The 14,069-nt window shown below is 40.0% G+C and overlaps 1 protein-coding gene across 1 annotated transcript in view; it reads right to left on the reverse strand.

Moving 5' to 3' along the window:
* The window catches only part of lrpprc (leucine-rich pentatricopeptide repeat containing), a 150,512-nt gene extending 136,687 nt beyond the window's left edge, over positions 1–13,825 (reverse strand). Inside the window, exons 1-11 of the mRNA XM_061965277.2 lie at positions 13,621–13,825; positions 11,034–11,236; positions 10,820–10,942; positions 10,611–10,732; positions 10,396–10,454; positions 4,646–4,732; positions 4,457–4,583; positions 4,244–4,385; positions 812–966; positions 352–457; positions 156–263 (exon numbers count right to left, since the gene is read on the reverse strand). Of these exons, the coding sequence (XP_061821261.1) occupies positions 156–263; positions 352–457; positions 812–966; positions 4,244–4,385; positions 4,457–4,583; positions 4,646–4,732; positions 10,396–10,454; positions 10,611–10,732; positions 10,820–10,942; positions 11,034–11,236; positions 13,621–13,799 (1,411 nt within the window). The 5' untranslated portion in view covers positions 13,800–13,825. The remainder of the gene's footprint in view (positions 1–155; positions 264–351; positions 458–811; positions 967–4,243; positions 4,386–4,456; positions 4,584–4,645; positions 4,733–10,395; positions 10,455–10,610; positions 10,733–10,819; positions 10,943–11,033; positions 11,237–13,620) is intronic.
* Between the last annotated feature and the right edge of the window lie 244 nt (positions 13,826–14,069).

The following is a 14,069-nucleotide window of genomic DNA, read 5'->3' on the forward strand; positions in this document are numbered from 1 at the left end:
ACACACACATACTAGACTGAAATCACATGGCAACCTCTGCACCACAACTAAACTTTTAACAAGATTTCTAAAATCAGTGGTCACAACATTAGGTACACAAAAGAAGAACAAATAACTGTTTTTAAAACAGTGTATGTACGTGTGTGTGTGTTTACCAGTCTTGTTGCGGTCCTTGGCATGCTGAATCAGCAGGGGCCAGAAGTAGTGAGGTTTGATGGGGAAATTCTGTTCCTGCATCACCTTCATCAGCTCAAGAGACACATCTACACAAACAAAACATAAATTTTTTTAAGGGGTAAAAAATGTGTTTGAAAAGTTCCGCATCAAACTGCAAAGGGAGGCATGCCATACCTATCTTCTTGGCCTCCAGAGCACAAAATAGAGTGAAGCTGAGCGGCTGTGTGTGCATATTGGAGTCCTGCAGCTCTTTGCAGTAATGACTGATCTTCTCCAGCGGCTGTAACGCACAAAATGAATAACTCGCGGGACAACAAGCAATAGCATTTACTACGCATTTCAAACTACTTCTGACGTCTTTTAAGGGTGTATATAAATATTGACATGAGTGGGTGTGTATACGTTTTTAAAAATAGGGTTGCAAATGCAAAATTAGGACGGCTTTGTGCACAACCAACTCAACCCTTACCAATTAAGACTACGATGGAAATAAGCTCTTGGCTAAATGCTGTGCGCCCATCGATTCCTTGAAAAAAATGTCTCATGCACACAAATTAAAAAATAATAATACTCAAAACAATTTGAGCAGACCTGACTATGACCACCAGTACCCACTCCGCCCCATGTCAAGTACCGTGTCTACGTTGATGCAGTGCCTCAAGAAGAAGTTTCCCTGGTTCTCCGGTTCATTGTTGGAGTACCGATTCACCATGGTAAAGGTTTTCAGGATGGCGAAGGCCGTTTCGTCAAGACCCAGCGTGATGAGGCTCAGACACAAGTTCATCGCATCTGCAAAGAGGAAAGACAAAAGAAATAAAAATCAACCTCGGAAGACGTGTGGCTGACCTCGTGCTTCCTTCTCCTGCGGTGCCGCTATATCACCTCAACATAATGCACACTTACTACCTTTTGTGATTACAGTAACAATTTACAACCATATAATAACTTGTGTTCTCCTCACTACAAGTTTTATGGTGAGATTGTAATAAAGCTTATGTGAGATCTAGTGCCACTGCTAGTGCTGATTTAGACACACAGGGCGACACCACCTGACATTTATATTGGGGTGGTTCCCATCAGGGTTTTATGTTGCAGATACCAATCATCCATGAGTGAAATCGCCCGATACCGAACATGTGTTCACGGTAAAATGTTCAATTTATTGATGGTGAGTGCAATTGACAGTTTTAACAATATAAACATAAAACTAGTTACTTATTCGCTTTCATTATATACAATTGTTTGATCAAAACAAAGTCAATAGCACACTAAACAAAAGCGAAAATTACTAATATTCTTTAAATCCTTAGATTTTTGCCCTTATAAGAGGAACTTCACTTTTTGCCTCCAACATTTTACAAACCCTGTTTCCATACGAGTTGGGAAATTGTGTTAGATGTAAATATAAACGGAATACAATGATTTGCAAATCATTTTCAACCCATATTCAGTTGAATATGCTACAAAGACAACATATTTGATGTTCAAACTGATAATCATTAACTTTATAATTTGATGCCAGCAACACGTGACAAAGAAGTTGGGAAAAGTGGCAATAAATACTGATAAAGTTGAGGAATGCTCATCAAACACTTATTTGGAACATCCCACAGGTGTGCAGGCTAATTGGGAACAGGTGGGTGCCATGATTGGGTATAAAAACAGCTTCTCAAAAAATGCTCAGTCTTTCACAAGAAAGGATGGGGCGAGGTACACCCCTTTGTCCACAACTGCATGAGCAAATAGTCAAACAGTTTAAGAACAACGTTTCTCAAATTGCAATTGCAAGAAATTTAGGGATTTCAACATCTACGGTCCATAATATCATCAAAAGGGTCCGAGAATCTGGAGAAATCACTCCACGTAAGCGGCATGGCCGGAAACCAACATTGAATGACCGTGACCAAATGCTGAAAGGTACATACAGGTATTGGAACAACATATGCTGCCATCTAGGAGCCGTCTTTTTCATGGACGCCCCTGCTTATTTCAGCAAGACAATGCCAAGCCACATTCAGCATGTGTTACAACAGTGTGGCTTCGTAAAAAAAAGAGTGCGGGTACTTTCCTGGCCCGCCTGCAGTCCAGACCTGTCTCCCATCGAAAATGTGTGACGCATTATGAAGCGTAAAATACGACAGCAGAGACCCTGGACTGTTGAACGACTTAAGCTCTACATAAAACAAGAACGGGAAAGAATTCCACTTTCAAAGCTTCAACAATTAGTTTCCTCAGTTCCCAATCGTTTATTTAGTGTTGTTAAAAGAAAAGGTGATGTAACACAGTGGTGAACATGCCCTTTCCAAACTACTTTGGCACGTGTTGCAGCCATGAAATTCTAAGTTAATTATTATTTGAAAAAAAAAACAAAGTTTATGAGTTTGAACATCAAATATGTTGTCTTTGTAGTGCATTCAATTGAATATGGGTTGAAAAGGATTTGCAAAATGTATTCCGTTTATATTTACATCTAACACAATTTCCCAACTCATATGGAAACGGGGTTTGTATTTACACGCTGTGAGTATATATGTAATGAAGTAACGGGCACATTCATAACATGTAATATTTACATATTTACTTTAGCATACGGTGGTGTATTCATTTCACAGACTCATCACAATGTTCGCGTTTCCATTCAACAACAATGATAAGATTACTACTCATGGCAGACTTTATTAGAGACAAGAAAGAATACTTTGGGAAAAATGATGATCCAGAACCTTATATTTTTTAGCCTGAATATACAGAGGATGATCTAGTTTTTAGAAGCTGAGTGATAAACAGATCCAGCTTTAGTGAAACACTAAGCATCATGTAGCACTAGCAGTGTTGCTACGTACTCAACAAGAAATACAAACTATGAACATAATAAAAATATAATTTATTACAAAAACAATCACTTATCATAAAAAGCCCTTAAAATAACAATATCACTAATACTTGGTTATTATTCAGGTCACGAGATGTAAATGGAGTATTGGTGGTTTATGGATGTTTTTTGTGGGCTTTATCGGCGCAATAGAGTGCTACCATTAGCTGCATTGTTAGTCACCTCGTACTTATCGTACTTATTAAATGCATACAAAAAAGAAAAACGTGTGCTTGTCTTACATAGGGATTGTGAACATTAGGCAAAATTCCCCCAAAAAGTGCAATTCCCCTTTTAAGTCCTTCCGTATCCACAGAATTATATCCTGATTTTGTAAACATGAACATAAACAAAATTGACAAACATTTTAATATCAACCTAATCACTCTAGTATCGATCATATACTGATACTGGCACCACCAATTTATGGATCGATCCGACCTCCTCTTACGTGTTGTGTACTGACTGACAATGCTCTCAGTGTGCAACATATTTAGCCTCATGCTGCAGTGGTAATGATACCTGAAAATGATACTTAAGATACTAAAAAATGCAGTTTAGTTGTCATAATGGAGGAAATTATTACTTCAGGGGAGCAGCTCCACACCTTCTATGGAGACACATAATTAGCTAGTAGCCGCTTGTCAGCCGGGGCACTAAACATAAATACAGTTTCAGCCAGAGTGGATCGGCATTAAACAGCAATGTCGTTCTTTTTCACAAAAATCAGCCGATACGGATTTGGCACATCTCTAACTTACAGTATATCACCTTCCACCTGCATCGTTTCATTAATGCTTGCTGTATTACTATGACGTGCATGCTGTGCTTCATTTAGACAGACCTTGGGTAAAACAGAAGGCTGTTCTGCAAAAAACAGCACATGGGCCGGTATTCCCAGGAATACTTGTTTTCATAAAAAAAGCCAAAAAAAGAGAATGACCTGCTAGCACTTGGCAGTGTTTGATAGTTCATTTTATAAATCGATAAAGCTGTTTATACAAAAGCTGCAAAGCTTTAAAGTTTTTTGTTCCCTTACCATATCAAACCATTACCTTAAAACTGAAATATATACTGGCACGTGATTAAGACACACCGTGACACCCTGCTAAAAAAGTATGTTTTGCCTATTATAGTTGTATACTAATAGCAGACACAGGACATTGGGTCGTTAGCTGTTGAGTGTGTGTGCACCTGGAATGTAGCCCCTCTCCTGCCTCAAGTGCTCCATCATTTCAGGGACATACTGCTGATGTCCAGCCTTGGCCAGCGTGAAGATCACCTGCAAGATGTCTCGGTCCACCAGACTGATGGCACTCTCCGCCTCCTCAAGGGTCTGACAGGGAGATGCATTATCGTTGACATAAATGTTAAAGGGTGATATGTGAACTAAATAAACACACACACCTTCTTCAGACTGTCCAAGTCCCCCTTCTCAGCGTACCCATTCATCAGTGATACATAAGTGTCAGGACTAGGGTCAATTCCAGCTGCCCGCATGACCGACAGGATGTTCTTTGCACTCTCTAGGTCGCTGAAACACAGATATGATATTTAACATGTATTCTTTGGAGCATGAGCGCATCAGGTACTCACCCTGAGCGGGCGTGGCCTGTTACCAGGCCGTTGAAAACGGCTTCGGTGATGGGGAGGTCTTTGCTCTTCATGAAACCCAGAATGGTGCTGAAAAAGAAGGGACATTTGAATGTGAAAAATAAGTTAAAACTAGAAGCAGGCAGGAAGCAATCAGACGACAAAATATCGAGAACGATCATCAAGTTTCAATTGGTTCTAGGGTTTTCACCACACGTTATGTCGTGTTATCACAAAAAAACATGAAAATTCAAGACTATGGATGTAACGATGACCTGTATTAATAATAAAATGTGATAAAACTACTTAAGGTTAGTATTACCATTTCAAATGAAGATCATCGTAAAACTGGGACTAAAAATCACAATTTGATGAATTCACCGTGATACTACTCATTTGCGCATATATCAGTGCCACAAATCTGTAGCTGGAAACTAGTGGACGAATCGCTAACTAGCCTAAATGCTCACATGAATACAAGACACATTAACATCTTTCCCCATTACAAACGTGATACCCCAATATAAACACATTATTGTGTGAGCAACTAAACTATCCAATTGTGCACATTATACCTGCAAGCTGTGCTCTCTTAGAACAGAGTGGAAAATATGAGGATATATTGCATCTGTTGTCTAATTAGTTTTTAAATAAAGCTTGGTTAAAGGATCGTAGTGTGCATATTAAGTACTTTTGAGCACATAAAAATACTACGATAATTATGATTACAGGATAATTTTGGTTGCAATAACTGTGAAACAAAATTTTGATATCGTTCCTTTGAGAACCTCAGTGAGCTCAAGTCTCTCTTTTCTTAGTTTTGAAGGCATTATCTTTCGAGACAAATTAGGTCCAACTTGAAATTGAACCACTTTGGTCAGTTAGATTGAGTGATTAACTTAAAGGGGTCATACTATGATTTTTTTTCTACATTTGAAAACACTTCCTTGTGATCGATATATTTTAGTCCAAATTTTGCCTAATTTATGTTTTACAGACGGTCTCCAGACCGCTTTCTGACCGTCTCTTCAGGATGCGCCGTTTTGTGGGCGGTCTACGTGCCCCCACTTCGACCGCCTCTTCTCCCCGCCAGCCATGTTGTAGTTTTTAGCGCTTCTATACGGGGTCAACTGACTGATTTTAGTGAGAACTACGGTATACGCTACTTTGTATTAGAAATGGCAGCAGCAGAAGATGCATGTGCATATACGAGGCGGACTCGCACAAAGCACTTTGGGTGAATTTCTATCATATATGGACATATCCTCTGACATCACAACAGGGGAAAAATGTAACAAGTTGTGCAAATTCCAAACAGCTCGTTTTGACCAAGTATAAAGGAAGGCAATGTTGTTTTGTAAATATCTCCACTGTGCCTCTATAGTTTTTTTCGGGACTTATGCAGATCCCAAAGACATAAAATCAGGTACCAATAGGTAAGAAACGTTGGTTGCATAATAGGTCCTCTTTAAGAGATTTAAAAGGGGAACTGCACTTTCTTTGGAATTTTACCTATCGTTCACAATCATTATGAAAGACTTGACGGATGTATTTTGTTTTTCAAATTTAAACATAAATAAAAGTCTGCTTACATTGGAACTAATGGGAGGTCCTCTATACTGCTCATAAAATCCAACAAATAACCAACCAAAAAGCTCCAACAATTTATATTTACATTTCGTGATTTGAATATGAACCAAGTATTAGTGATATTGTCATTATAAACGCGAAAGCAGACAAACTATATCCCTATATTTACATCGAGTGGTCTGCTGCTTCCTTGCTCCCTCTAAGTTTATTCTAGATCATAAATCATACCTCTCACCTGGAAAGTAGATGCCTGAGGATATAATCCGACAAGTTTGTACACTTTGACAGCCATTTAGAATTTGGAACTGACAAGAACGACACAAAAAGATGCTTGATCTCAACCCAAAGCCCCCACCCGGTTTCTTCGCGAGGATTATGAGACATTATTCATCTAAACGGGAATATATGAACATAATGACAGCAGACTGTATACAGTAAGTTATGTTTTATTACGTTTGTTGGCTCTCATAAAGTCTGCAGTGAATAATAATCAGTGATGAAGAAAAAAAAGCAAACCTGATGCGATTTTTAAATGTGCTGCGTATGCTTAAAATGATAAAAATACGTAAATATTAAATGTTATTATAAATGTGCTTGTTACTACATGACGTATATACCGTACTTACATCATGTATAAAGAACCTTAATGGGGGTATTTTTAAGTGCTTTATAGGCAGAATTGAGCGGCTCCCTTAAGCTCCATTGTAAGCGAACTTTCATCGCATTTATTTAATGTTTAGAATGCATTAAAAAAAATACTTCCATCGTCATGTCATGCATCGTCATAATGATTTTGATCGATAGGCAAAATTCCAAAAAAGTGAAGTTCCCCTTTAAAGGAGCTGGACGAAGTAGCTATGGAGAGAGAAGTTGGGCTTGGCTGCTGCCACCGCGACCTAACCTCAAATAAGCATAAGAAGATGGATGGATGGTACCCTTTAGGAGTCTTTTTATAATTGTATTGTTGGTCTTATTGATTTTAAAGTTTTATTATTAGTTTTTAAATGTCTTAATGACCTTGCGCTTTATCTATCTGACCTGCTTTTACCGTATTGACGCTCGCGGATCCTGAGGTCCTTTGAAATTGGCCTTTTAGCTTTACCAAATACCAGAACGAAGAGCAACGGTGAGGCGGCATTGAGCCACTATGGCACCCATCTGTAGAACAGCCTGCCAGAGAGTCTGAGGACTGCAGAGAGCGTTGAAATTAAAAAAAAGTTAAAGGCTGAAAACCTTTTTAACCAGGGTTTTTACTGATCATCCTAAACTCTGTTAAGTTTTTTATTATTTTATTGTGTGGTTTTCTTTGTCAATTATTAATATCCCTACTATTATTATCTCAATGTTATGTTTTTGTGATCAATTCATTCATTTACTACCGCTTGTCCCTTAAGGGGTCGTGCTGGGACCTATCCCAGCTGCACTACAGCGGAAGGCGGAAAAACGGTGCGCGGTGGAACAGTGGTTAGTGCACGTGCCTCTCAATACAAAAGTCCTTGGTTCAAGGTCTTTCTGTTTGGAGCTTGCATGTTCTCCCCATGACTGCGTGGGTTCCCTCCGGGTACTCCGGTTTCCTCCCACCTCCAAAGACATGCACCTGGGGATACGTTGATTGGTAACACTAAATTGGCCATAGTGTGTGAATGTTGTCTGTCTATATGTGTTGGCCAAGCGATGAGTTGGCGACTTGTCCAGGGTGTACACCACCTTCCGCCCGAATGCAGCTGGGATAGGCTCCAGCACCCCCCGCGATACCAGAAGGGACAAGTGGTAGAAAATGGATGGATGGTACTTTACGACCTGTCCTCTGATTCCATATCGCTCCGATGTATTGATTAAGATATCATAATTAATGGTGTCAGATGCTTTAGTTCGATCCACAAATACTGCTGCTGCACATTGTTTACCATCTATTGCATTGGTGATCTCTTTTGTTATTTTGAATAATGCCATTGATATAGAAATGTTAGCTCTTTATCCATACTGGTTCTTTGCGAGTGTTCCACATTTGTTTATGAATACGTCCAATCTGTTGTTGAATATTTTTTCAATGATTTTCGAAAATTGTTGAAGTAAAGAAACAGGTTTGGAATTTGGAAACTGGTGTTTGTCTCCAGTTTTGTACATCGGTACAACTTTTACTTTTTTAATTTAATCTGGGAATGTTCCAGTTTGAAATGATAGCTGATATACATCAATAGTTCTGAGATTTCTTCAATAACTATTTGTATCACTTTAATAGTAATTCGGTGACAGTCAGTTAATGTCTTGGATTTACATTTCTTTACAATTTTGATTATTTCCTCTTTTGTCCCATTATCGAGGAACATTGAGCTTCTATCTATTCTGTCATTGAAGTCCTCAACTTATCTGTTTTATGGAATGCTTTGCTCTAGATTGGTACCAATATTTACAAAGTAGCTATTGAAGTGTTCAACTACTTCGTTCATTTTGTGATTTTTTTTTTGGTTTCCGTCTAAAATGTATTGAGGGTAATCCTTCCTAGCACCATTTTTAATGATGCTATTTAGTATGATGTTGCTCTTGTGTTGTTTTTGTCTAATAATTTACTGTAATATTATTTTCTACATGTTGGTATTATGCTGGTTAGTTTGTTCCTATACTTTTTGTACTTATTTTCTGAATCTATAGATCTTTGTTTTATAAATGTTCTATATAATGAAATGTTTTGTTTCATTAATTTTTCAGTCCCTTTGTCATCCATTGTTCTTTTTTTTGCTTTTTTTTTTAACAAGTCGTTTCAATGGACAATGTTAGTCACAAAACATCATGAATGTATTAAAAGAATAACCATATGCTTTGTTCACATCATTTTCACTGTACACTGTCCCAGTGTTGTTCTCTCAGATCATACTTCAAAGAGTTTATACTTTCCTCTGAGCATAGTCTTTGAAATGCATTTTTGTCTTCCATGTCTTCTATCCTAACCCTATCTTGTAGTCTCCATCCAAGATTGTGAAAACTGGTAAATGATCACTGATGTTGCTTATTAGCAGTCCACTTGTAATATTATTATCAAAATCATAAGTGAAAATATTATCAATAAGCATGGCGCTGTGACTTGTAATTCTGCTTGGTCTTGTGATTTTAGGATATAAACGTATACTATAAATCATATCTATGAAGTCAACAATATTCTTCTTAAGTTAAATCTGTCCAGATCCTCCATGCTTCTTACTGCCAACACCTTTGCTTCCATCGGTGAGTCATTCATTCAGTTAGATAAATATATTACAATTTGTTACCCAGGGGTGCTGTAGTTTTTGCTGTTTTCTTAGGTATCTTGCTTTTTTAGCGATGTCTGCATTCTTTTTCATAAGATGGTCATTCACATAGACATTAGTTCCTTTCAGTTTGCGTCCCTGTTTTAAAAGTGTGATTTAATTCTTTCTATTCACAAGCCTCATTATGATAGCAGGTTTGTCGTTGTTTTTCTTGGGCAGCAGGTGACAAAACTTGATGTCTTCCAGGTCCATCTTTATTCCTTTGCTTCGGAAGAACGATGGCACCTCTTGCTCCGTCAAGTAGGTTTCTTCCTCTACGGCCTCCCCACAGTGCGCGGCTTTAAATACAGTCCAGAAATGATCACATCATTTATCCGGCAATATTGTTCTAATTGTCTACTTTTTATTCCAAATCTTATATGCGACAGTCCCTTTCTGCATTCTGGAGGTGCAATGATTTTACCTCCTGCAGAAGACGGAGGAGCTGCTTTTGCTGCGTCTTGACAGCAGACATCCTCGGACAAGAAGTCAAGAAGGAGTTCTTTATGTCATCGACTTCTTAAGTCAAGGTGGTTCTTTTTGGTGGCATAATGGTAATCACCCAGGGCGATCCTTGAATGTTTGATTTGACAATCAGCTGTCCGACACGTGTCAACTGTCAGCACCGTTTGACTGGCTGTTGGTTGCTCAGCATCAAAACCACAGTAACTTTAAGCCAGGTCGAATTCTCGGCATGCCAAGAAGCAAAAATGTATACCAAAAAGGGTTTCTTTTAAGGTCCGTGATCCAGTATCGTTAGCCAGTTAGGCCAGAAAATGGGTGTTTTCACAGCGGTTGCAAACACAGACTCAATGCTCGACTTGACAGGACAGGAAGTGACGTGAGGACGGTTAATGAGTACAAACATGGTTTGCTCACCCGGCGCCTTGTATGTCTCCAGTTTGGCAGTAGGCAACAATGAGTCTCTGGTAGGTAACCTAAGAAGATAAATACATAGGATATACTTTTTAGGATAGGATTGATTTGTATTCATACCACAATGAGGAAATGACTGAATTTCATCCAATTTAGAAGATGTGAAAAGCAGGGGCATAACATCTGTAACAGGTGAAGATGTGGTTTCCTTCTCTCACTCGATTTGGCTGGACCTTGGCGACCTCCATCTTGTCTAGGAAGTCCATAGGCGAGAACCTGAACTCATTCTGCAGGTACACTTTCAGCAAGGCGTTGTAGTGACTCACATCATAATGTGCACCTTGGGCAAGAGAATAAGAGCACAAATCTGTTGCTGCAAGTGCTTTCGAACAACAACGAGCCCATCACAGTGTGTCATACTTCTCACCAAGTTCCTGCAGCCTTTCCCAGATGCGGTGAGCCAGATCTGTGCGCTCCTGCAGGCTCATCTCTGGGAGCAGGGTGCCGCAGCTTCGCAGCAGCAACAAAGCCTGGTTACTACTTGGGTAACCTACAAATAACAGAGCAATCAATTATTGATCTATTTACGCATTAAATGTATTCCTGGGGTACTGATTCGAGTACACACGCAGTGCTTATACCTGCCCTGCAGACGTCGTGGAAAATGCGCAGCAGCATGGTCTTGGTGACGCGACCAGTCCTCCTCACGGAGTTGTCCAGCTTGGCCAAGGCCCAGTCGAATTGTTGGGCTTGCCTGGACAGGACCGCATTGCTGACCTCATCCTTATCCTGCGTGGCGACAGAGTAGCTGCGCACACAAACTGCTGCGTGCCGCCCGGCATGACTGGAGGGAGACGAGAAACAGCAACTGCAGCAAAATCACATTTAATCACAATTGTTTGACCCGAGTCAAGAAATAGGAGCCGTTAGTTGGGCTACAAACACGCAAGTTTGAGTCTAACCAAACTTGTAGACTTCCGCAGGAAAGGGCAGAAAAAACACCCTCCACTTTTAATTAATAACAATCTCGTAGAAAGGGTCAAACAATTCAAATTTTTAGGGGTGAACGTAACAGAAGATCTATGCTGGGACATTAACACTGCTTCTACAGAAGGAAAGGCCCAACAAAGTCTTTTTTTTTTTTTAAGGAAACTAAAATGCGCAAAATTCCGCAGAAATTAATGGTAAACTTTTACAATTGTGCCATCAGCAGTGTCCTAACTTACGGCTTTTTAGTGTGGTTTGCTAGCTGCACTAAAGCGAACCAACAGGCCCTCCATTCTATGTGTCATACTTGATCATTTCGCGATATTGCCATATTTTTGCTGAAAGGATTCAGTAGAGAACATCGACGATAAAGTTCGCAACTTTCAGTCGCTGATAAAAAAGCCTTGCCTGTACCGGAAGTAGCAGACGAGTAGCGTGACGTCACAGGTTGTGGAGCTCCTCACATCCCCACATTGTTTGCAATCATGGCCACCAGCAGCGAGAGCAATTCGGACCGAGAAAGAGACGATTTCCCCATTAATTTGAGCGAGGATGAAAGATTTGTGAATGAGGAAAGTGAGAGTGAAGGACTAGAGGGCAGTGGGAGCGATTCAGATAGGGAAGATGCTGTGAGAGGCGGGTGGGACCTGATATTCAGCTGGGAATGACTAAAACAGTAAATAAACACAAGACATATATATACTCTATTAGCCACAACACAACCAGGCTTATATTTAATATGCCACAAATGAATACCGCATAACAAACACCTCCCCCCTCCCGTCCATATAACCCGCCAATACAACTCAAACACCTGCACAACACACTCAATCCCACAGTTCACCTCCCCAAAGTTCATACAGCACATATATTTCCCCAAAGTTACGTACGTGACATGCACATAGCGGCACGCACGTACGGGCAAGCGATCAAATGTTTGGAAGCCGCAGCTGCATGCGTACTCACAGTACTGCGTCTGCGTATCCAACTCAAAGTCCTCCTAGTAAGAGTCTCTGTTGTCCCAGTTCTCCACAGGCCAATGGTAAAGCTTGACTGTCATCTTTCGGGAATGTAAACAATGAAACACCGGCTGTGTTATCCGGCACAACAGTCAGGGGGGTGCATTCTACGGCGGGGGTGCGTTATCCGGCACAACACCTGCCGCAATAAACCGCTTACCACCTACCGCTTTCTTCTTTGCTGTCTCCATTGTTCATTGAACAAATTGCAAAAGATTCACCAACACAGATGTCCAGGATACTATGGAATTTTGCGATGAAAACAGACGACTTAATAGCTGGCCACCATGCTGTCCTCTACAATCCGTGAAGTCACGCGCAGGCGTCATCATACCGAGACGTTTTCAGCAGGATATTTTGCGCGAAATTTAAAATTGCACTTAAGATTGCATCATTGATATATAAACTATCAGACTGCGTGGTCGGTAGTAGTGGGTTTCAGTAGGCCTTTAAATATCGTGGAGAGTAGGAGTGATTCTTAGACTTTAAAAAGTTGATAAATAGCTTTTATCTTTTACTAAATTTCGCAAATTCTCAGGACTTAAGTGTAAAATGGCACTCTAAGACGCTTGATAAATACGGCCCCAGGTTTATACATAGCACAAAGCAAAAAAAAACAAAAAAAAACTTTGTATGCAGTGTTACATTTTAAATTTCAAAAGAGTTTTGTGGCTCCCATTGTTTTCTTTCATATGTGAAACGGGTCAAAATGGCTCTTTGAGTGGTAAAGGTTGCCGACCCCTGGCCCAGCTCGACATCTGTGACCTTGACATGGACATCACAAGCCCATTACAGTGACCTTCAGCTGGAATTCATCCGACATAAGCATAGTTTGTGATGGACGTTACAAAATCACAAGTATGCTTAAAAATTAATTACACTGGTTTGATGCACCATGGGATGTATGGAAGATGCACTTTAATTCAGGGATTTGAAAATGTAAAATACTCAACTTATTATCAAATTACGTTTCAAATGTTACACAACGTATCTCAATTATCTAAGAGGGAGACACTTGTATATTACATTAAAGAACGCAAGCACGTTAATGACAAAAGTGACTTATCATAACAAGCATAACATTCTACCTTTAAGAGTGTTCCACACTGTTAAAAAAGATACATTTAAGCATGTTTTATGCCTGTCATTGGACCTCAATGACATCTGCGCATCATGCTAACGCGTGGATGGTGGCTAAGCGAGCTAGCGGACTACGTGATACCTGCAGGTGCTTTCCACGCCGGGGAGGCTCTGCCGGCTCAAAACTCCCGTCCTGCTCACGCTGAGAGCACCGCTGTACAGACGACTTAGCGGCGGCCCGGTTCTTTTGGTGCCTGTGATTTGAAGCAAGCCTGAAGGGGTAAACTTCAGCAAGCGGGCGGATCTCAACAGCGCGGCCATGTTTGCTGTGGCAGGGCGAGAAGAACGAGAGGGCTTCCGTACCACGTGACCCATAAACACCGTGAGACTTCTTATTCTGACATTTTTTTTTACAAAATGCAAATAATTATTTAAATTTTGACAGGAAGAAATGCTAATCTTATGCCAAATATTACATTATTACATGGTGTTACAAAAAATGTTGGTAAAGATAAAAATAAACAGTTGAATATTCGCTTGTCACGTGACCCAGAAACACCGCGAGACTTCTCATTATGACGTATGGTGTTG

Source organism: Nerophis lumbriciformis, linkage group LG02 (genome assembly GCF_033978685.3).
Source record: "Nerophis lumbriciformis linkage group LG02, RoL_Nlum_v2.1, whole genome shotgun sequence".
In the NCBI taxonomy this organism is placed as follows: domain Eukaryota; kingdom Metazoa; phylum Chordata; class Actinopteri; order Syngnathiformes; family Syngnathidae; genus Nerophis; species Nerophis lumbriciformis.